A 23,015-nucleotide genomic window follows, 5' to 3' on the forward strand; every position below is an offset into this window, starting at 1 on the left:
CACCTTGCAGTGACATTTGATTTCACTGCTGCAAATGTCAAATGGGCACTTAGGCGGTCGAGTGCTGTGGAAAATAAATTCTGGTATGAAAAGATAAAAAAAAAATAAAAAAAAGGTTATTTGGTACATTCTTATAGGACTGTAAAGAAATAATAATTATGAATAATAAGGGTGAGTTTACACACGCCTGTAGACAAGCCTATTTTTGGCACTTTGACCACCCTAGCAGTTGGCTCGTTACTTAGCAACCGTTAACCAAAACAAGGCAAGGAATGATAACAAAATTCATTTTTGTTTCGGCGGTTAGTGAAAATCCGTAAAAATAATTTTTAAAGTTAAAAAAAAGATTTAAAAATAATATGGTCAGTTAAAAAATAATATATATTCAATTGGAAATAAAGAATTATTACTTCTCCTTTAAAAACAGATTTTATCCAGAGGTAAAACGGATTCGGCAAACTCACGGCAGGCAGTTAGTGCCACACTTGTCAAACGCCTACCCAATTCACTGGAGGATTTCATACTCAAGCGCGATTACACTGGTGCTAGAGTTTTTCTCGAGGTACACATTACAAGCGAACATATATTCTTTGAGAACTAAAAAATTCTTATCATAAGCTTAGAGTTTTTTCATTATAAACCAAAAATATCGAATGGGTTAAGGATATCAATGAAGTTCTTTATTCATATGAAAGTACATTCGATGTCATTATGTATGGAACTCGATTTCTTTTGCATGGCCACCACGGTCACGCTTGCTGAAGCCCAGTTTCTGAACGCAATTTTCGACGGTTTTCAAGCATAAAGCAGCCGATACTGCTGCAATTTCACGTTCGATATTCCTACGAAGTTCATTAATCTTGGTTATCGTGTTGGTAAGACCAAAGATTTGACATAGCCACAAAGGAAATAGTCTAACGGCACCAATTGACTGGCTCACTTCGTGAGATAACACGTTCACCAAACTTGGTTTTCAATAAATCCATTTTGACATTCGCTGTGTGGCTTTGGGCGCCGTCCTGTTGAAACCACATAATGTCCAAGTCCATATCATCCAATTTGGGCCAAAAATATTCGGTTAGCATTGAGCGGTAGCGATTCCCGTTCACAGTAACGTGCCGGCCTTGATCATCACGAAAGAAGTACGGTCCAATGACGCCGCCGGCTTATTAACAGCACCAAACCGTAATTTTTCCGGAATGCAATGAAGACTCATCGAGTACGTGTGGATTGCTGCCTGACTAATAACGTATATTTTGTTTATTAACGAAGTCATTCAGGCGGAAATGAGCCTCATCGCTGAAGATGATTTTTTGATGAAAATCCGGGTAATTTTCAAGTTGTTGCTCAGCCCAATTCACGAACATACGACGATTCTGGTGGTCAAGCGGCTTTAATTCTTCTTTCAATTTGATCTTCTAAGAATGTAGGCCGAGATATTTTCTCAAAATTCGCCACACGACGTCATAGAGATGCCCAACGCTTGAGGACGACGTGTGAGAGTCTGATTTGGGTCTTCCTCAATTGATACGCTAGCGATAGCAATATTCTCGACACTACGGGCACTTCTTTGTCTCACTGGCAAAGGAATATTTGGTACTGTACCTGTGGTTTAAAAATTTTCCACTAGACGCTCAATTGTTGATCTGGCAGGACGTTTTCGACGGTCAGAAATTGGACGTAGCGCTCTTAAAGTTGAGACCACTGACTCCGAATTTCGGTAGTAAATTTTGATAATTTCGACTCGTTGTTGGATCGTATATGTTTTCGTGATAAAATGGCAAACCTTACTAAAGCGAAATGTCAAAATAGCGGGAAAATATATGGCGTCGTTTCTTGTCCCTATCGATTTCATTTTGTGTACTCCCATTGAAAAACTCGTTATAAGGTTTCTTCAGCAAGTGATTCAGTGTTGTTGAGGGGTTTTTAACTGGTACACTTTGTATAAGGCTAGAATAGAACATACTCGTCCAATCTTGTATGCTGTATTGTCATCGGGATACTCCTATGGTACGTCCAGTAAAATTATGCATTCGATAGTGCCATTGCCAACGATTATAATAAGGCTGTTCCAGAGAAAGGTTGGTTTCCAAAGTGATTAAGGTGTTCGAAGTTTGAGTTTGGATAGGTTAGTTCTATTAGTTTTCTTAGATAAGACCGAACAGCGATGTTCCCATATTCCTAGCGAGGGCAAGAGACTAAGCAAATAGCTTTAATTTTGCATTGTCGATAAGAAACACTGGAGGAAATATAGAATGTATTGAAGAAACATGCGACATTTTTATGAATCTGTTGACTCAGCCTGAAACCAGTTCTGCTTTCATATTGAGCTTCTTACATACACTTGCTTTTGGGACCTACAATTTGTTCATAAAAATTACTAGTTTTCTGTTGGAGGTTGCAATCTGGATTATATGGGCTGTCTTTAAAATAGGCATCACCAAATATTTTTTGTTTTAAAAGTTATAATATTTCTACTGATTCTACTTCCTCCTCAAGTTTTCCAGCGAAGATGAAGACGAAGAGCAGCATTTGATCAAGGAACAGTGGATTGCGTTCTGCAGCTTCCACTTAGGCGACTATCAGCAGGCCTTGCAACAATACAAAAGCATACGTGATGCGGAACCTGCTACCGAAGACATAACCCATAATGTCGCCGTTTGTATGTTCTACCTCGGCATGTATGAGGAAGCACACCGACTAATGGAACAGACACCGAACACGCCGTTGAAGCTGCGTCTGCTCTTTCACTTGGCACATAAGTTTGGTAACGAGACGCAGGTGACACAGTTGCAGGATTCCTTGCAGGAAGATGTCGAGGATCAGCTAAGTCTCGCCTCGATGCACTACTTGCGCGCCCACTATCAAGACGCAATTGATATTTACAAGCGTTTGTTGTTGGATAACAAGTATGTTGATCTGCGGCCAAACGGTTTCAGCGATATTCACGGGGTTCTTGTTTACTTGCAGAGACTACCTGGCTATCAATGTTTATCTGGCGCTTTGTTTCTACAAACTGGACTACTATGATATGTCGCAGGAAGTGTTGGATGTTTACTTGGCGAAGCATAAAGACAGCACCATAGCAACCAATCTGAAGGCCTGCAATCGCTTCCGTCTATTTAATGGGCGCGTAGCCGAGCAAGAGATACAAAATATCGCAGACAATGGCACTTTCGGTGCCGATCTAATACGACACAACTTGGTTGTGTTCCGCAATGGCGAGGGTGCCATGCAAACATTCCCGACTCTCCTAAATATCGTGCCAGAGGCGCGTCTCAACTTGGCTATCTATCATCTAAAGAGCGGCAATGTGCAAGAGGCCCACGCATTGATCAAGGAACTCCAGCCGACTGTGCCGCATGAATACATTTTGAAGGGGGTTGTGCATGCGGCGCTCGGTCAACAGATCGGTTCGGTGAGGCTTTTATCGATAGCGAAAATTAAAATCTGCTAGCTGGCTAGTATCAACTCATTAACTTTTCCTATAGAAAGAGCATATAAAAACCGCTCAGCAGAATCTACATTTGGTTGGTAGCTCAGCTACTGAATGCGACACCATACCCGGTCGACAGAGCATGGCTTCGGCTTTCTTTCTCTACTCGCAATTCGAAGAGGTCTTGGTTTATATGAATTCTATAAGAAGTTATTTTGTCAACGACGATACCTTCAACTACAATTATGCTCAAGCGAAATGTGCCACGGGCTACTACAAGGAGGCGGAAGAGTTGCTCATGCAAATAACGGATATGGACATAAAGAACCAACACACTTACTGCATGATCATAGCGAAATGCCATATACACGCCGGACGCCCGGAGTTGGTGAGTTTTCATGTTTATTTTTGAGTTTCGTAAACTTCCGTAAGACCTGCTCTAAGCTATCGGACGGATTGGTTCAACCGAGCATAGGCAGCTGCAAGAAGTTAAACTTAGAGATCTTACGCTGAGTTGCTCTCTGAGTTGCTCTCTATGGCAGAATACGAAATAGGAAAATATTTAAAGAGGATAATTACATTATCGATATTACCGGACGGACGGACTTATGTGTATGAATGAAATTTGTAAAGGAAATTACTCTGTAGTCTTTTGTTGTCGAAGGGTTTCATATTTCGTCGTCGTCAAAAGACGAAGAGCTTGACAGAGCTGTTTTTTAGGATGGTCCAATTCAACGAATTACTCCTCGGAGTTTATAGCAAACCCTCTACCATCTGAAATCTAGTCTTTGTGAACCTCTTTAGCCACAAGCTTGAATGAACTCAATGCGATTTTTTCCTTTACAGGCTTGGAATGTTTTCATCACACGCGACACGAACTCTGAAGCATTCTTACTACTACAACTTATTGCAAATGAGTGCTACAAATGTGAGGAATTCTGGGTGGCCGCCAAGGCTTTCGATATGCTGGAAAAGTAAGTTCTACTAGAAATATGGGTGAAATTCCTATTTTTAAATTATTGAATTACTCTCATCAATAGACTCGATCCAAGCCCAGAAAATTGGGAAGGTAAACGTGGCGCTTGTGCTGGTGTACTCTATGCTTTGGCTTCGAAAGCTGACAAGGGTTGTCCACCGAATGGCGTAACCGATGTGATCGGTTTACTGCGCGACTCGTCAAATCCACAGGCAGAAGCGATGATAAAAGTCATACGCAAACATATAAATAGTTTGAAATAAGTGTAGAAAGTTTATATTTAAATTAAATTTTAGACCCTTTGAAAGGAAATAAGAATAAACCTAACATTGATGATATTGGTATCGAGTTGTTTTAGGGAGGGATTTGAGGAGAGGTGCTTTTAAGCTAATCTTAGCTAATCTTTGAATAGACAGTTCAACTTTGAGAATATATAATATAATAGCATCTAGTAGTAAAGCCTTAAAAGAGTCACGTTAAGATGAAGGAGAGTTTGACGTCTTATAACGGGTGATCCAAGTATTCAATGGCTTTTTTTGACAGATCACGCGTGAGTCGTGAGAGTATACCCAAAAAAATCTTAAATTGAAAGCGTACAAAATACAGCTCGTGCAAGAAGCCTAAAACCGCTCGACCATCCCAAGCGACATCGCGTCTTGGTTTTGAAAAATACCAAGAAGATCCGCCGTTCTCGAGCCAAACTTTGTTCAGTGATGATACCCATTTCTGACTCAATGGATTTTTAAACAATCAAAAGTGCCGCATTTCGAACGAAGACCAACATGAAGAGATACAAAAGCCACTATTTCATCCAGAAAAAACAACAGTTTGGTGTGCTTTGTGGGCCGGTGAAGTCATCAGTCCATATTTCTTCAAAAATGATGTCAGTGAGAGCGTAACCGTCAATGGTGACCATTATCGCGTCATGATAGCCGACTATTTGATGCCTGAAATTGAAGTTATAATTATTCTCCAAGCAGTTCTTGTTCCTTGCAGTCACCTGCTTGGAGCGGAACCGCCTCCTAGAAAAATCAAGAGGTCACTCCTCAACTATTTCGACGACATCAGAAAAACTACGTAGACCAGACTTCGGACGCAACTAATTTCCGACAAGCACTGACTGCCATTGAGAGTGGAGCCATTATTAAAACCATCACCGACTCGCTTTCAGTGAAGGGCGAACTTGGAGTCAAACCAGCACCTATGGCAGACTAAGAGCTCGAGTTGAAGCGAGGAACGAGAGTGACCCTTGAGCAGCTTCCTCCTGGAAACTGTAGCAGATTAAACTCCTACTTATATAGAATAGACCCCAGACCCCCTACGTGCAATGAGTCTCCGTATGACACTGGCCACCGCTTTGCATGTCCCACCAACCTCACTTATCTGACACTCCTCTCCCTTTGGCTCGACTCCGTCGAAACAGCATGTTTCTTGGACATTCCGCGGGATGACGTCGAAGACAATTTAGTTAGGTACCCGCTACAATAACACTAGATCGAGAAGCTCCAAAATATTTCTAAGAACGTCTAATCACTTTAAGGGCTTATGCTTCTGGTGAAGCTCATAAACAATAAGTTTTTCAATCGCATAACAATTTTCATATCTCAAAAATATTTTTAACAATCAACACGCTTGCGTAAATCCCCAAAAATATGTTATGCTAATAATGTATCTGAATGCTACAAGCTTCTTCCTCCCAATCCTCCCGAAAACGTCGCCAGCAACACTACAAGCTGGTGTAATAGAATTTTCAACGCGCATCATGAGCTGCTTTCAAAAGCATCTATGCATGGGCGATGCCTTAACTCGCACACACACACTACCACACACACTGATGTGCTGGTAGAACCCGTTAGCTTTGATGGTTAGCAACTTCAGTGAAAATATTGCAGAATGGCAGCACTTTGGACGCGCAAAGATGTGACGCTGCCACAGTTTACAATTGGCGCATTTGCAATTCAACGGCGACGGCGTCAATGGGACTACAACAACTGCAATAACAACAACCAGCACATGCACAGCCACGCCAACAGCAGCGTTTGAATGACACTTGTTCATGTGTGTGTGTGTGTGTGTTGTAAAGGCTGCTGACGCTTTGTGTCAATGTTGCCTGCCACTAGGCGCCTGTATGTGGGTGTATGTGTGAAGGGGGTGAGTGCGCGCTGATGGCTACATTGAATTTGCATATTTGATATGAGTGTGCGGAGCGCAAATATTTACAGGGCGTGCGGTGTTCATTACGAGACACTCACACTTCCAATTACATAGTCACACTCACACTCATACACGTGCATACGCGCGCGTGCTCATCTATCGACGCTCACTCATTCAAATTCATGATGCAACTATGCCATTGCCACAAGCTTCCACGCCATCATCCACAACGTCTTCAACACCGGTCCGCCCTCTGGCACCCACAACGCGCCCTTGCCTGCCACCAAACATTGTTGTTGCATTGCCTTGCTGCCTTTTTCCTTCCACTTCGGTGGCGTGGGCGTGCGGCGCTGCGCGCTGGAAGACTGTGCAACACGCTTCTGTAAACGATTTTCCTTTTGCATTTTTCATGTGGCAAATGAATGCATGCGGTTGGTTGGTTGGTTGGTTGCATGCCACTCAGAATGCTAACGGGTGATTGTGGTATTTATATTCAATGCCTTTTAATTGCATTGTTACCGTTCCAGTTGTTGTTGTAATAACTAATTGTCGTTGCGTGTGTTGTTGCTGTTTGGCTTTGTTTGTTGTTGTTGCTGCAGATTTGCACCAATCAAATGAAATAGAGTAACCATATCGTTTGCATTATAATTTATGCCATGCATTTGTTGTCTTTAGCTCAGCTTTGCCAACGGCCGACAGTCGCTGAGGTGTCTAAGCGGCGCTTCTCTTTGTCAGGCGCGCTTTTCATTACGTCATATGGATGCAAATGCGCGTTCGAATATTCCGTTGTCAAGATGAGGTGTTTGCTAATTCATGCAACACGCCCGTGGCATTTATAAATTGCTGCAGTTAACCCATTTAAGTGAGGTTAGCTTGCGCTGAAGTGTTGGAGTGTTCTGAAGCATTCAAAGGCGCGTAATTGGAGAAAGTAGATCAAGTGATTTTTTTGCTGCGAAAATATTTAAAGAAAATGGGGTTATTAATGCTTCCCTGATTGTTTCTAAGGCGAGAAGGCATCCAAGATTCATAGAAGATTTCTAGGAGGTGAAGTAAGCCTCGAAATCCAGCGCAATATAACTCTACAAGTCGCTCATCATCTCCGTCCTGCTATATGGTGCAGAGGTATGGATGATGATAACACCTGATGAGTCGGCGTTAAGAGTTTTCGAGTGAAAAGTTCTGTAGAAGATTTATGGTCTTTTGCGCTTTGGAAGCGGAGAATACCGCAGTCGCTGGAATGATGAGCTGCACGAGATATACGACGGCATTGACATAGTACAGCAAATTAAGTGGCAACGGTTACGCTGGCTAGATCATGTCGTCCGAAAGGATGAAAACCCTTCAGTTCTGAAAGTATTCGACGCAGTACTTGCCGAGGGAAGCAGAGAAAGAGAGAAACCTTCACTCCGTGTTAAAGACCAGGTGGAGTAGAACACTGTAACACCATCCGTCCGTCTATGCATAAGTGACATAACAGGAATATTACTTAGACAGCTTAGAACGCCGGTCCGTTGTGTTACCTGCAGCTCCTATATAATAGATCATAAGGCCCTTACAAATCGAGAAAGCACTACGAGCAAACCGGTTCCCCGAAAATAAGACTGTCGACTTGTTTCATTCTTAGGCTTGTAAATGCTGGACAATGAGGAAGAAAGTGTCTGGATGTTTCCATCTTACCGTCTTCCATATAACTTGCGTCCGTCAAGACTTTTAATCTTAGTGCAATAAGCCTATAGGACAATGTCCTATAGGGACTCCCTCTATTACGGCAAAATGAACTTTGCTAAGGGCAAGTAATTCATATATTACTTTCTTTTTCTTCTTCTTTATTGGCGTAAACACCGCCTACGGTGTTATAGCCGAGTTTAAAGCAGTGCGACAGTCATTCTTTCTTTTCGCTGTTTGGTGTCAATTGGCGATTTCAAGTGTAGCCAAGTCCTTTTCCACCTGGTCTTTCCAACGGAGTAGAGGTCTTCCTCTTCAAAAATACTACAGCTTCCATGGCATAAAGCTTGACGGAGAGCTTTTACAGAAAAATCCAACTCCAATATTGTCTCCCAGCCTCGACTCATCCATGAAAAGCCTCACTACGTCTATTCTCTAATGACTTTTCCCCATCGATATATCCCTCGTCGGTATTTTAGCAGAGCAAATGCTGTCACGAGTGGCCTCTGCGATGCAGTGATCCAAGTTTTCATGAATGCAGTTGAAGGAAAAGATAATTTCTTTCATATACCCACTTTCTCTGAACCTTAGAGCACACTTCGCAGCAATCTAGTACAGTGGTAGTATATAGTGAACGTAGTTTCTTGTTTATTTTTTAAGTAGATGGATTAAATCGCACACTCTGCGAGAACAGTTTTATAGTCGTTTAAGCCTGGTAGGTCAGCTTCAGCCTTAAAACTTGTTAGACTACTACCCGTACTACACTCAGAACTTAATATCCTTAAATCATAATTAATATCTTCTATAATGCTAACAATCAACACCCCCGTTGTTGCTCTTGCTTACTTTGAAGTTTTTTGACATTTTACTGTCAAGATATTCACATAAATTATTTCTAGATTAAGTTTAGCTAAGAACCTATTGATCGCCATTTGGTGTTAAGGAATAGTAGATACAAGAACTCTTCTTTAAAGTCTGCTTGAAAAATATAGCTCGAATTTAAATAAGGTTCCGTAATAACGCCGCTGAAGTGTATCACTACTTGGCAAGGGATTGATAAAAAGCATATGCTAATATATTTAGGAGAGAGAGAAGCTCTTACGACATGTTGCTCTTCATGGGTATGAAAAAACTGTGTTATGCATTTATACGACACTTAAATAGGTGTAAAGCAATTTAATCATTGGCACGTCGCGGCTATTCGAAGCGTTGTGAGTAACCCAGTAAACCAAAGGAGAGAGAACGTGACGAGTTGGCGATTTTTAATGGGAAAATAATTTTATTAAAAGCAGAAAGAAATCTTAAAATCTTTGCATAAGTATTTTAATCAATAATATGAAATAATTTTATATAACGGGTGATCTAAGTAGAGGAACTTTTTTCAATAGCTTTTTTTGACATATTACCTGTAAGTTGTGTTAAGGGGCTATACCAGTGTGATACTTAAAATTTTTTTTTTGTATTTGCTTTTCCGATAGTTTATATTTCCAAAAATATCCTGTGAAATCGGCAAGGTCGTCTCTTGAATAGCTTTTGGATGGCAGCCTTCTAAAGAGCGATCACTCGGAGGTGCAAAGATATATAAGTGAAACATTAAACGCGTTTTTCTCGAAACGACATTTTTCGAAATTGCTGACATCATAACTCAACGACAAATTAACCGAACGACTTCAACAACGTTTACAAATCGTTCAACTTTATTACGAAAATTCACGTTCTGTAAAGAATGTGTTTCGCGCGCTTCGCTCAATTTATGGTCAATATACTCGGCCTACTGAGTGTAACTTAATACCATTGCCCATCTTGAGACCCAGCATTCATTATTGGATAGTATAGAGTCGATTCGGCGCAACTCGGACTGACCTAAGGAACGACCTGGGTCATTTTACGTCGAGATCTTAAATTAAAAACGTATAAAATACAGCTTGTGCAAGAACAGACGCCGCTCGACCTTCCCACGCGACATCGCTTCGATCTATGGGCTCCTGAAAAGTTTCAAGAAGATCCGACGTTTTCGAGCGAAGTTTTGTTTTTAGCGATGTTTTGCTCATTCCTGGCTCAATGGGTATGTAAAAAAGCAAACTTGCCATATTTGAGACGAAGAGCAACTTGAAGAGTTTCAAAAGTTGTTATTTCATCCAGTATAAACAACGTTTTGGTATTCTTTGTGAGCCGTTGGAATCATCGGTTCATATATTTCAAAAAATGATGTTGTTGAGAACGTGACGCGCCATAATAACCGAATATTTGATGCCTGTAGTTGAAGCGCGTGATCTTGGCGATATTTTGATTCGAGAAGACGGCGTCACTTCCCACACAATGCATCGATCAATGAATTTTTTCAGTGAACACTTTGGTTAGTAGATAATTTCACGTTTTGGGCCCGTCGATTGGCCACCAAGATCGTGTGGTATCACACCGTTAGACTTTTCCCTGTGACGATATGTAAAGTCTAAAGTTTATGCAGATAATCCCGTTTCGAATCAGTCGAAATGTTTGAGTGAGTCATATTAGTAGAGATACAACTTAAAAAATAAATACCAAAAAATGTTCTTTCGAATGATAATAAACATTATAATAAATATTTCCCATTAAATTCGAAATTTTAATCTTTTTTTTTTTAAGTAGGAAACCTCGAAATGGTTTACCCTTTATATATACATTTGTGTTTAAGGGGCTATTGGCTGTCGGAGTTGGCTCTTTACTATCTGTAGTACTACATTTTTGCCATTTTTTGTATTTGCTTATTTATTTACATATTCATAGACTTGCCTATATTTAGACATGATATTACAGTATTGCTTGGCAGAAAAGCACCTCTACTTTTTTCAGTCTTACTGACACTTATTGTTTTGCCACTCAAACTTTTGCGTTTAAATCACATCGGAAAGTGGGACAATTGTGTAACATAAACTCTTCAATATTAGTTACAACCTCCAATTATCTTATATGAATGTAAATTTCGCAAAATTTTTTTTAAATAACACCTAATAGATTTTTTTTGCTTACATAAGTGGAATGTGTGCTAAAACTTTTCACCATATTGTAGAAAGCACACTCACACATGCGATTCCATATGCAAATGAAAAGTGTAGAAAAACATTGTAGCATTCAAGGTGCTCGCTTTACTTTTCATGTATTTATGCATGTATTTATCTATTTATATATCCTCATCTCAACTTACATTTGTATGTACGTAAATAACTGTACATACTCATAACTGCTATGCGCAAGGCGGACGTGATTCAAATAGCAAAGAGCTTACATTATTATTATCTACACACAGAGCTAACAGTTAATGCTACATATCTATTGCGGAAATTTACAGTAACCGAACGAACACACGAAGAGAAAGATATGCATGTGGTTACTAACCGCTAACTAGTACGATGTGGTAGTAAAGCGGAACAGTTGAAAAAAAAATATATGTGCTGTCGAAATTTTAATATATTGGATACCTTAAATCGATTAAAATAATAAGCGAAATAAGTTTTTTTGCAAAAAAAATCTGTTTTTTTGGAATTATAATAAATAATAGTTATCAATTTGTTTAAATTTTCAAATACATAGGTGGCAACCCTTTTTGCAATTATACTAAACAGAAGTTGTCAATTTAAATTTTCAAATAGGTGGCAAACCTTTTTTAATTACTATAAATAATAATTATCAATTTGTTTATATTTAAACTTTGAAATAGGTGGCAACTCTCTTAAAACTTTTCAAAATAATGTTCTCATACTTAGAAAGTTTTGCTAGCCATACTGTAATATATAATTTTTTTCTTTATTTATTAAGGATTTTCAAATAGGTGGCAACCCCCTTAAAAATTTTCTAAAAAATAAATTTGTCTTATACTTATTTAGTTTGTTGCCCATCATGTAATTAAATTTGGGTTATCAATTTATATGCAAATGAACAGAAAGGTGGCAGCCCTGTTCAAAAATATAAAAAAGAAAATATTTCTTTACATATTTATATTGTTGCCAATACTGTAATAACTAAAATTATTTAATTAATTAATTAACAATTTTCAAATAGATGGCAACCCTCCTAAAAATATTTTAGAAATAAATTTTTCTTACCATATACTTATTTAGTTTGTTAGCCATATTGTAATATTTAAAATTGTTTTATGAATTTATTAAAAATAGAGAAGGTGGCAACCCTTTTCAAAAATATCTATCAAAGAAAAATTTCTATATTTATTCAGTTTGTTGCTCATACTGTGTGGAATAAATTTATCAATTTATTATTATTTATATTAATATGAACAGAGGGCAGCTCTTTTCTAAAATATTTTAAGGTTTTAGCATTACTAAAAGAATTTTTTTATAAAAAATTTAGTAATATAGTACCATCAAAAGACATCTTAAACGTTTAGCCTACTTCAATTTCTCTTCTTCAATTTTTAATAAATTTTTTGGACTGATGATAACATCTTGATACACAATCTTGATAGTACCTACCATTTTGAATAAAAAATACTTATTCAAAACATAAAATGAACAGGCGAAAACCAGTACTGGTCCCAAAAGAGTAAGTTACCCGTGCCATACTACAAGAAAACTTTCATACACGTGTAAAAGCTTGTGTCTTCTGCCATATGTGCTTGATTGGACAGGTGTTAGTTGGCAAGTGAATCCAGATAATTGAGAGTTTATAATGAAAAGGCTGAGAGCAAAGTCAATGTGAGACGTATTTTAGTTAACAGTAAATTGTTATTGTATATACTTCAACTAATGACATTGTCGGAAGATTACCACTTCCTCAAATATGGTACTCCCCTAGCACCTAGTAATAAGAGATAAACTCAAGTAGAGAGAAGAGACATTAATGCTTACATATGTAGGCTTAAATGCGCATAGTAGATGTACAGCTGATTTCCAAATCCCTTAAAGCGCTTTTATTATAATAAATTACTATAAAAGTTTCTTGCTTTCTTTCTGAGTTGTTATTGAATGACAGAAGAGATTGTGGTAATCATTTATTGGTAGTAAAAAATATATTTATTGTATAGTATAAAAGAAGCTCACGCTTGAAACTCTCGAAAAGCTTTACCTGGAGTATTGATTAGGCTGTAGCCCTCAAACTGTTTTTAATAAGTTTCGGCAATTTCCAGTTATGTAGATTATCTCATAGAGAAAGCAAAATCATGGATCTATATCGCTATAGAACTGCCTCAACTACTATGGTTTCCAGCTCGAAAACGTTTGCCTATGAGTCGAGTATATTCTTTTGCCTTTAAATAAAATATGTATCTAAATGATCAGCGTGATGAGCTGAGACCTCTGTCTGTATATAGGCAAATTAATCTTTCAGTTTTTGGGATATCGAACTTTTCACATGTTCCTTTCTCCCCAAGAAACTGGCCATTTGTTGGAACCGTCGATATTGGACCATTATAGCATATAGCTGCTATACAAACTGAACGATCAAATCCAGTTCCTGCATAACTTTGGGCAACGGAAGTTAACGTTCTTTCTTGTTTTATATATGTTTCATAGAGATATTTTTTGCCAGATACTTTGAAGAATGCATCGGTCAAAACAACCGATGTTCCTAAATCTGTCTCGCTGACCCAGACGATATTTAATGTATTGGTTTTGCCTGTAGACGAATTTTAGACGACGGACACTTCAAAATTAATGGGAATGGTTATTATCGTTCGAAAGAACATTTTTTTGCATTTATTTTTTGTTGATTATCTCTTCCAAATGTTGGCCACAGCAACGTTTTAGATGGTCTAACCCTTAAGTCCAATAACTCGCTCGGTAACTGGCGAATGACACGCTTGATGTTTTACTCCTAGGATGTCCGCATAGACTTTAGTCTGACGGTATGATATCACACGATCTTGGTGGCTAATCGAAAGGCCCAAAACGTGAAAATATCGGCTCATTGAATTGTTACCTAAATAAATCCATTGATTGATGCGATATGTATGAGAATTGGTGCCATCTTGTTGAAACCAAATGTCGCCGAGATCACGAGTTTCACTTTTAGGCATCGATAGCCGGTTATCATGGCGCGATAACCGTCGCCATTGCCGGTTCTGTTCTCACCTTCATCATTTTTGAAGAAACCGCCGCACAAACCACACACTAACCGCTGTTTTTTCTAAATAAAATGACAGCTCTTGAATCTCTTCAGGCTTCCTTTCATCCCAAATGCGGCAATTTTGCTTGTTTACACAGCCATTGAGCCAGAAATTGGCATCACTGCTAAACAAAATTTGACTCGAAAATGGCGGATATTTTTGAAAGTTTTCAATAGCTCATAGAACAAAGCAATATCGCTTGGAAAGGTCGAGCGGCTTCAGTTCCTATACAAGCTGTATTTTGTACGCTTTCAATTTTACATCGCGACGTAAAATACGCATAGTCGTTCCATTCAGTCCGGGTTGCTGCGCTCAATTGGCTCTTCAGAGTTTTCGTGTACACTTTCAGTTAAAGATGCTTTATTTTCTTCACTGCGTGTTGGACGTGGCCTATTCAATCGAATATTATCCAATAATGAGTGCTGGGTCTCAAGGTAGGTGATGGTGTTACAAATAAATACGCTTAGTAGGCCGATTATGTTGACCGTAAGTGGAGCGAATCGCTCGAAAGACATTCTCTAGAGTACGTGAATTTTCGTTGGAAAGTTGAACGATTTGTAAACATTGTTCTTTCTGCCATGAAATGCCAAACTATACTTAACAAAAAATAACATGACAGCTTGACACGACTCACGCGGGATCTGTGAAAAAAGGGTATTGAAAAAAGTACTAAAAAACTAGTTCAACGATCTTTCTATTCGAGGTTTGTCACTTCAGAAATGTAATTAATAGCTACTGAAGCAATCAGGTAAAGAAATTAGTGAGTTAATGAAATCCCAGACATGAGAACGCAGAGTGTTGATTTTATAGAAATTGGGTTAATGGACCTCTGGAACTCTCTTCATTGGGAAGTTAATGGTTTGTTAATGCCATAGAAAGTGAAATTTATGTATATTTCCAAAACATTAAAATGAAGTCAAAACGATTTTATAGAATATTCAATCAATTAAAAATATCCTAAATAGTTATTGAATACATTTAATCTTGATATTCAATGTTCTTTTGCGCTTAGTTCGTTAAAGGTCATAATGTACTTATGTCGAAGCTTAATGAGTAGTAAAACCAATAAATCAGGGAATATTGCAATTGTTTCACGGTAATTATGTGGGTCATTAGGTATTAATCAGAACATATTTAATCAAAGTAAAAATGCTTTAATTAAGCATAGCTAACGACATTTGTATACCTACATGTGACACATATGTATACTTACATAGCTAATGATATCTGCAAAGCCAATGACAGCAAGCTGTGGTATGCTTATACCGTATATATAAACAAACAAACAAACATGCACAGATACATTCATATGTTAGACATAAATGCATAAAATTTAAAGATACCTTTGAAATACTGATAGTAAAATCAAATTTTAGGTTATATGTAGTATGTGGTGATTGGGTATGAACACAATTATGTGTCTATGCAGTAGGAAACAAATAAATTGTTGTACAAAAATCTCTATGAAGCTTTGGTTATACTTGTTCAATTGCAGACCAGCAGAGACGTGAGCGAAGCTAAGAACGGTTCGATAATAATGCAATGAGGTTGCCATTTCTTTCAATTTCTACAGTATATACTTTTAACGGGATTCTATAAAAGTTAGGCACCTATATGATGCTTACCAAGAGATACCTTTATGAATATGGAACTGAGTTTAAGGAATAGCTTCGAACTCATGTTTAGTGAGCCCTGAATTAGTGAATGGCTACCTCTCCAAAAAATGGCTATCATTCGGAGTGCTTTACTGACTTTCTCAAACGTACACTTTCATTTTAAATTTGTCAGATCTCTTCTTGTTATTATCGCTTTGAATTTGAATGAGAGGTGGAAGATCTGATTTTCTTCGCGGAGACAAATACAATCTTCTTTCATGTTCGTGTGGAGTTTCATCTCCATATGCCAATTAAAAGTAATCTGTGTTGACAGCTGTTTGTTTGATCAGATTGCGTACTATGAGTACAATCTATAATTTTCAGAGAGCTCCTATGTATAAATGAAAATTAAGAAAATAGAGCATAACTATTCCTTGACTTCTTTACGAAACATACGGATTTCAACACCAAGTTTAATAATAAATACCACATTAGTGACTAATGGTCGCTCGCTTCCCTACCATGTGTACTGCTTTCTAACTCTTAACTGGAAGCAAACCTACAACCAAAATAAATACAGTTATTAGCCTGAACCCAGTGTAAGGCTGGTTTGGGGTAAGACTATTATATTTTCGCTGATTTTGCTGCATTCCTGCTGACTGCAGGCGGAAGCGCACGTTTGAAGATTTAAATTACGTATACGCGTAGGTATGCACGCTCTCCACACTCACGGGAGCTACCTCAGTCCACCAGAGTACGTGAGCTGCCTTCGGACGAGTACATTTTCAATTAACTCTCTCTAGCCATTGTAATCGCTTACTTTTATCTGCTACACTACTACGAATACACACACATAAGTTGCTGGCTCGCAATCTTCCTCCTGCTCCCACAATTAGTTTTAGCCAATTTCTCTCTTCTGTTTCGAAGCAGGTGCTCACCACTCGCATTACAACTTTATTGTCTATTCAGTTCGTATATTTTGCTTTTGCTTCATAAATTTCTGCTAATTATAATTATGATTACTTTTTCTTTCTTCCTGGTCCAGTGCACTGTCTGTCTATTTATTTGCTGTTGTTGTTTTCATTATCGAAATTGACAGATAATTAGCAATTAGAAGACATTCAGAGTTCAATATCGGAGTGAGTGAGGCAAAATAAATGTGGCGCAGAAGGGTGAGTGTGATTTATTAAATTCTGCTTTGCTGATAATTAATAATTTATGCTAAGTGTTAGTTCAATGTTCCCCAACCACAGTTCTAGCGCTTCAGAATATGGAGTTGTATTTGGAATACTTAATAACTGGAGGAATCAGAACTTGTGTTAATATTTGGTCATCTTGAATGAAACTACATTTTCGGTAAGCAATAATTGTAAGAAATGAAATTCCTTGATATACTCGTAGTAATTTTTCAGAACCGAACAAAAAGGAAAGGTGCGATTCTTTGCTTTTTGCATAAGCAAATACTCCAACCAACAGTTTGATCTTCGATCATCGGAAATATTGCTTATATGAGTTTCATAAATCCCTTCAACGGCTTGGTGTCTGAACCGCTAACTTGAGAAATTTAATCGTCACTGAAGGCGTATAGGCGTCTCAGTCAACAAATAAGGTGCGTGTCTTTACTAAAGTATCGCATTTTTTTGTAGGATTTGGTACCTACGTCACTTTGAAGACAGAACTTTTTTGAAAGAATTTTAGAAATATCTTCTACGTGGGTTCTTAAAAATTTATTCTGAGTAATTAGCATTTATTTCCTCTTTTTTGCTATACTTAAGTTATTTGATTAATTTAATTGGATTAATAAATTTTGTACAGGTGGCAACGATTTTAAATATATTTTAGAATGTTAACTTTCTTAAATATTTTTAACTTGTTAGCATTACCCAATTTATTTCATCATATTATTGAATTACAAATTGGAAATAGTTGGCAACCCCCCAAAAATTACAATTACCATATATGTACGTATGTATGTAAGGGCCATACTTAAATATTTTGTGCACATCATGTAATTCATTATTTTTAGTTCCTGTTTTTTAATAATTTAATGGAATTCAACAATTTTGTAACATGTGGCAACCCTTTTAAAAATATTTTAAAATAGAAGGTTCTTAAAAATAATTTCGACGTATTACGCCTACCAGATTTGTTTAATTTTTTTTCATTACCACACTTACTTCATCTTTTATTCTTTACTTTAATGTGATATAAAAATTCTGTAACAGGTGGCAACTCTTCTGCAAATATTTTAAGTGCAAGCTTTCTTAAATATTCTCAACTCATTACGCTCACCAGGTTTATTTCAAATTTTCATCATTAATTTTTGGAATACAACAATTTTGTTACATGTGGCAACGCCTTTACAAATAGTTGCAAGTTTTCTTAAATGTATTCAACTTAATACGTTTACTGGATTTATTTCATAGTGTTTATTGAATTAAGAATTTGAATTAGGTGGCAACCCTATTATTTTTTTTTACATAATTTTTTTAAATAACATTTTCTTCTTCAGTTTGTGAAGTTTTCTTATTTTATAATTTTATGTATTTTCTGACTTCAATTTAAAAAAGGTGGCAAATCTCTGTCCGTATTTTTAAATTTTCCGCATTTTATACATAACAAATTAAACTTAGGTTATTATAAATCATTTTAAAATGCACCAGGCTAATATACCGCAAGCGTGACGCTTTCCGTTGCGCTATACACTTTCGTTGCAGTCAATCGACCTTCTACCGCACTATAAGCAGCTCTACATTTCAATTAAAAATAATGTGTTATTAAACCCCAAGCTAAAGAAACTTTAAAGAAAATTGTCTAAGATTAAAAAAAAACGAGAAAATGCTTAAAACAGATTTTCCCTCCCAGCGTCCTGGCTGCGTTTTGTAGACAACAAATTGAGTGAAGTTTGGAGTGGCTTTGGTTGTCTTAAAACACAAGAAGCATAGAAAATTGCACTCTTGGCATTTGTGCAACATAATGCATGCACCTAAGGCATGCACTAATGCAAAAGTGCACACGTGTAAACATGTTTAAATTTGCATGTATGTGAGTGTGCGTGTGCCACACTGCATTGCACGCGCATCCTCTTGCTTTTGACTTGCTGCCAGTGAAATCTAATTTACTGCTTCACAGCTTCACAAGCTCGTTCGTAAGCATACTAGAGTATATGCTCTGCAATTTTTTGGCAAGCTTGAGCGCCTATAAGTATGCAGTGCATGCGCCTACTTTTGTTGTTTGTGTTGCATTTAGTCGAGGTATAAACTTTTACCTGCCAGCAACAGTGTTGGAAGGACAGTTTTTGTTTTTGGGAACGGAAATTTTATTAAAAGAAGAGAGATAGAGATGTACATACATATATACGTATATATATATAAGCATTATTTCCACAAAATTGTTTTTCCAGTCTTCATTACTATTGCATTCTCCTGTAGTGCTTCCTTTGAGCTTGTTGTCAATCAGGACCCACAAAGACAGTGATTATAAAATGGCAAACAAATTTCGGCATAAACACATATCTAAGTACAATATACATATATATACAGCTTCAGAGTAGGCGATATTAGCTTGCTCAGTGGGCGTTGCCTGTCTGTCAAGCCGTAAGTTCTCAGCTCATCAAAGCCTTTTGTTGGCACACCAAATTTGCACTCACGTGGCCATGGCTGCCCACCTGCATTTAATATTGTTAGCCGCAGTGTCTCCTCCGCTCCACCACTCCGCTGTTCTGCCGCTCGCTCTCTGCATGCAATTGATTGCGCTTGGCGTTGCATATGCAATTTATATGCTAATCGCTCGCCATTGCCGAAGATAATCAAGTGTCGATTTTCGTGTGTTGCTATTAAACATACAAAGGTTCTAAAGAAGGAAATGCTAATTTTTTGTGGCACGTAGTGAACATGGCTAAACAATGCTCGGTGTTGCAATAATAATTAAACTCATATATGCAATATTTCAGAGAGCTGATATGTCGTCCACAAACATATTCATAGCAATATGTATCAATAGCCATCGATGGTTATGAAATTTTGAAAGCAGATGCTCTGTAGCATACTTTTGGCATTAATTATTGCTTTGCTTTGATGTTAATAAAAAGAGTTTCTTTGTTGAGCTTCTTTCCGATAGTTCAAGTTTTTAAAAAATGTATATTTATTGCAGATATTTTGGTAATTTTTACTCATCCTTTTCCTTCTACATATCTTTATAACGATTCTTTAGCAGCATCCAAAATGTAGGCAATACTTTCATTTATGTAAACTATTGCCTACAATTAGGCGTGAATACGATATGACAAAACATGGCAGACGCTGTTTTCCAAATAGTTATTGACCGACAGTATGCTCGAACTCTGTCAAATATCTTTTAGCTATACTAGAAAAAAAACCGAGCTGAAGAGAACACACTGAAAAGAGGGCTTCTAAAGTTAATAGAAGTATTTCTGCAGTAATCCCTACACAAAAAGCAGCTTTAAACTAAATAACTCTAATTCAGTCTTTCAGGCCGAAAATGCGGCTATAAAAGAAGGTGCCAAGCGGAATTCTACCAAGTCCATAAATATTCCAGAAGAGGCGTAACCGTTCCGTAACGCAAATACGAAGTCTCATTGCTTTTAGTTATACAAGACCTTTAGGAGGTAGCTCAGTTAATATCATCTGAGTACCCACTCGTATAGGAATAGAAGAAAGTGAAAGGGCAGTTAGGGACACAATTCCCTTAAGCTGGCCAAGTTATTCAGCTCCTTCAAGTGTTGTTTGAAACAATGGACCCCAGAAGAACAAGAACAGGTTTTAGAGTGCCTATAGAGCATGCAAAAAAGTTACTTTGGGGTAGTGTTGATGGTGAACATACCATAAAGCTCAACATTCTAGGCAAAAGGGATGTTAGTTACATTATAGGGGTCATCATATGGTACCCGGCCCTTAAAATCCCATCTTCTGAAAATAGAACAAGTTAAGTCGGCGGAACGCAGAGCATTTGTGACAGATGATGAGGCGCTGGAACATTATTTAAGCGAATATCCAGCCTTTAGCCGGATGAGAAGTGGCATATTCCACGGCTCCCAATACTCCAACTGAAAAGACATTGTGCAGTAAAAAAAAAATAGGTCAATCGCCAAATAATCTGAGTCGTTGGATAAGGCTCAGATCGGTTACGGAGTGGGAGCACAATGGATCTTATGACAGCCTAAGTGCGGCCGCCTGCGGTCCGGCACTCAGGCGCATCTTTTTTTTATCAACCAACCGGGCTTGCAACATAAAGTCAAAAGCAATGTTGATATAAGCTCATAATAAAGCATTCCTTTCTCATTCATTATCATTACCTAATGGTTACTTGGATCTTCCGTTGATTGGCTTGGTCTTGATTTTGGTTGGCCAGGTGTCACACGACGATTTTCTTTGTAGCTTTCATTTTTAACATGCAAAATCAGACTTCAGTTTCTCTTGGCTTCTATCTTCTTGCAGTAGTGGTTCTAGTTTCTCATCTTCAAGTCTTTTTAGGTTGATTCGGATCAATACTTCCATTAGCTCCCATATACCTTATATAAAGGTTTTTGAATTTCTCTGTGACTTTATACCGCATGTATCGACCAATATGTGAGTTTCATATCTTTATAAAATTGAGAGAGCGTGTTTTTCTTATAGCGCTGCACATTTGTGCTAACAATTAATAAAATCGAATGAAAACTCGCTCTAGATCCCATGTAACTAACAAGCCTTATGCACTTGAAGGTGCTTTCATGGCTTTAATCCTTACAAGTTGCAAGAGTATAAAATGTTCGGTTATACCCGAACTTGTTTAGCATTAATTTCAACATTTAAATAGTGCTTTTAGAGTTTTTTAGGAATAAAATCTTCTCTCTTAAAGTGCTCTTCTTTTAAAAGGTCGATAGTTGTAACGTCAGTTGGTGGGTGTGCAACTTTGCTAACATATTAAAAAATCCACCCAAATGTAGGCAACATTTTTTTTGTATTACTTTTATAAAGAAAATAAAAAGTTGCGCTAAATTTTTATAAAGTTAACAAATCCTTAAAATACACACATTAAGTAAGTAAGTAATTTGAAAACGATTTACGGCCAATTTGACGCAATTTAACTCTAAATATATTATGCAAACATTACCATGAACCTATAATTCAGTAGTCTACTAGTTATATATGCAGTAGAATTAACCATTTCACTGCATAATTCATCGTTTTTTTCCATATAACTATTATCGCCTTTATTTGCATTGCAACACTGCGGAGAGCGTACGAAGCGCCATATTATTTGATGCCGCAACATTCACTCCTTTTATTAATACTATTTGCATCATCAAACAATACTTTCCACATATTCACCAGCGATACCACTGTGGTAGCCAATAAATTGCGCAATTGCCAATTATGCGTATAAAAGTATGAAAACAATGAAAAATCGCCAAAAGCGAAATTGTGATGAGAAAAAAATGGCTGAGAAAAAACAAAAAGTTGGCTAAAAATACGAGCATAAAAGAGTCGTGAATAAATTGTGGCTGTGAAACGCATGAAGGCGGTGAAATGGTGTGGTTGTGGTGTTGATGCATGACACTCGCTGGACGTGGCTTCTAGCCGCAGGCGGAGGCGACTTTCAAAACCCTGTTGGAATGATCGAAAGCTCAGTTGTTTTTTTAAATTCAAAATAATTGAAGTTTATTATTAGTATAGACTGAACCTTAACTAGTTTTGAAGCAGTTGAATATAAGACAGTTGATAATTAGTAACTCTCTTCTCTACATTTTTTTTATCTCTTAGCTGCTTTTACTTATAAATCTTGATTTTTGTGGCTAGCTCAATTTTCTTGTTGATTAAAATTATCGATACAATAAATTGATATAAAATGATAAATTAGTATATCTAATAGAAATATAAAAATCGATAGAATTATCGATACAATTAATCGATATCAAATAGTCAATTAGAGTATGTTGTTTCGACGTGTCAGTTGTTATAATACATATCTAATAGAAATACAAAGAGCGATAAATTTATCGATACAATTAATCGATTAAAAATCTTTTTGTAAACTGTCGGTTTGGCAAATATATCAAATAGAAATTGATGCATATAAAAAATATATAAA

General features: G+C 37.3%; 1 protein-coding gene across 1 annotated transcript; it reads left to right on the top strand.

Moving 5' to 3' along the window:
* Positions 1–271: 271 nt before the first annotated feature.
* LOC120775909 (intraflagellar transport protein 56) lies at positions 272–4,750 on the top strand. The gene is made up of 7 exons (XM_040106301.1): positions 272–362; positions 428–562; positions 2,500–2,909; positions 2,971–3,418; positions 3,492–3,824; positions 4,283–4,410; positions 4,477–4,750. The coding sequence occupies exons 1-7, from the start codon at positions 360–362 to the stop codon at positions 4,673–4,675; spliced, it is 1,656 nt and encodes a 551-aa protein (XP_039962235.1). The 5' UTR covers positions 272–359; the 3' UTR covers positions 4,676–4,750.
* Positions 4,751–23,015: the final 18,265 nt, after the last annotated feature.

The sequence above is a fragment of the Bactrocera tryoni genome, chromosome 4, assembly GCF_016617805.1.
Source record: "Bactrocera tryoni isolate S06 chromosome 4, CSIRO_BtryS06_freeze2, whole genome shotgun sequence".
Taxonomy (NCBI): Eukaryota; Metazoa; Arthropoda; class Insecta; order Diptera; family Tephritidae; genus Bactrocera; species Bactrocera tryoni.

Excerpts from the sequence above, each read along its gene's own strand:
- LOC120775909 (XM_040106301.1), top strand. Across the intron at positions 563-2,499 it reads GTGCTAGAGTTTTTCTCGAG|TTTTCCAGCGAAGATGAAGA; the intron begins GTACACATTACA and ends TTCCTCCTCAAG. Across the intron at positions 4,411-4,476 it reads GCTTTCGATATGCTGGAAAA|ACTCGATCCAAGCCCAGAAA; the intron begins GTAAGTTCTACT and ends TCTCATCAATAG.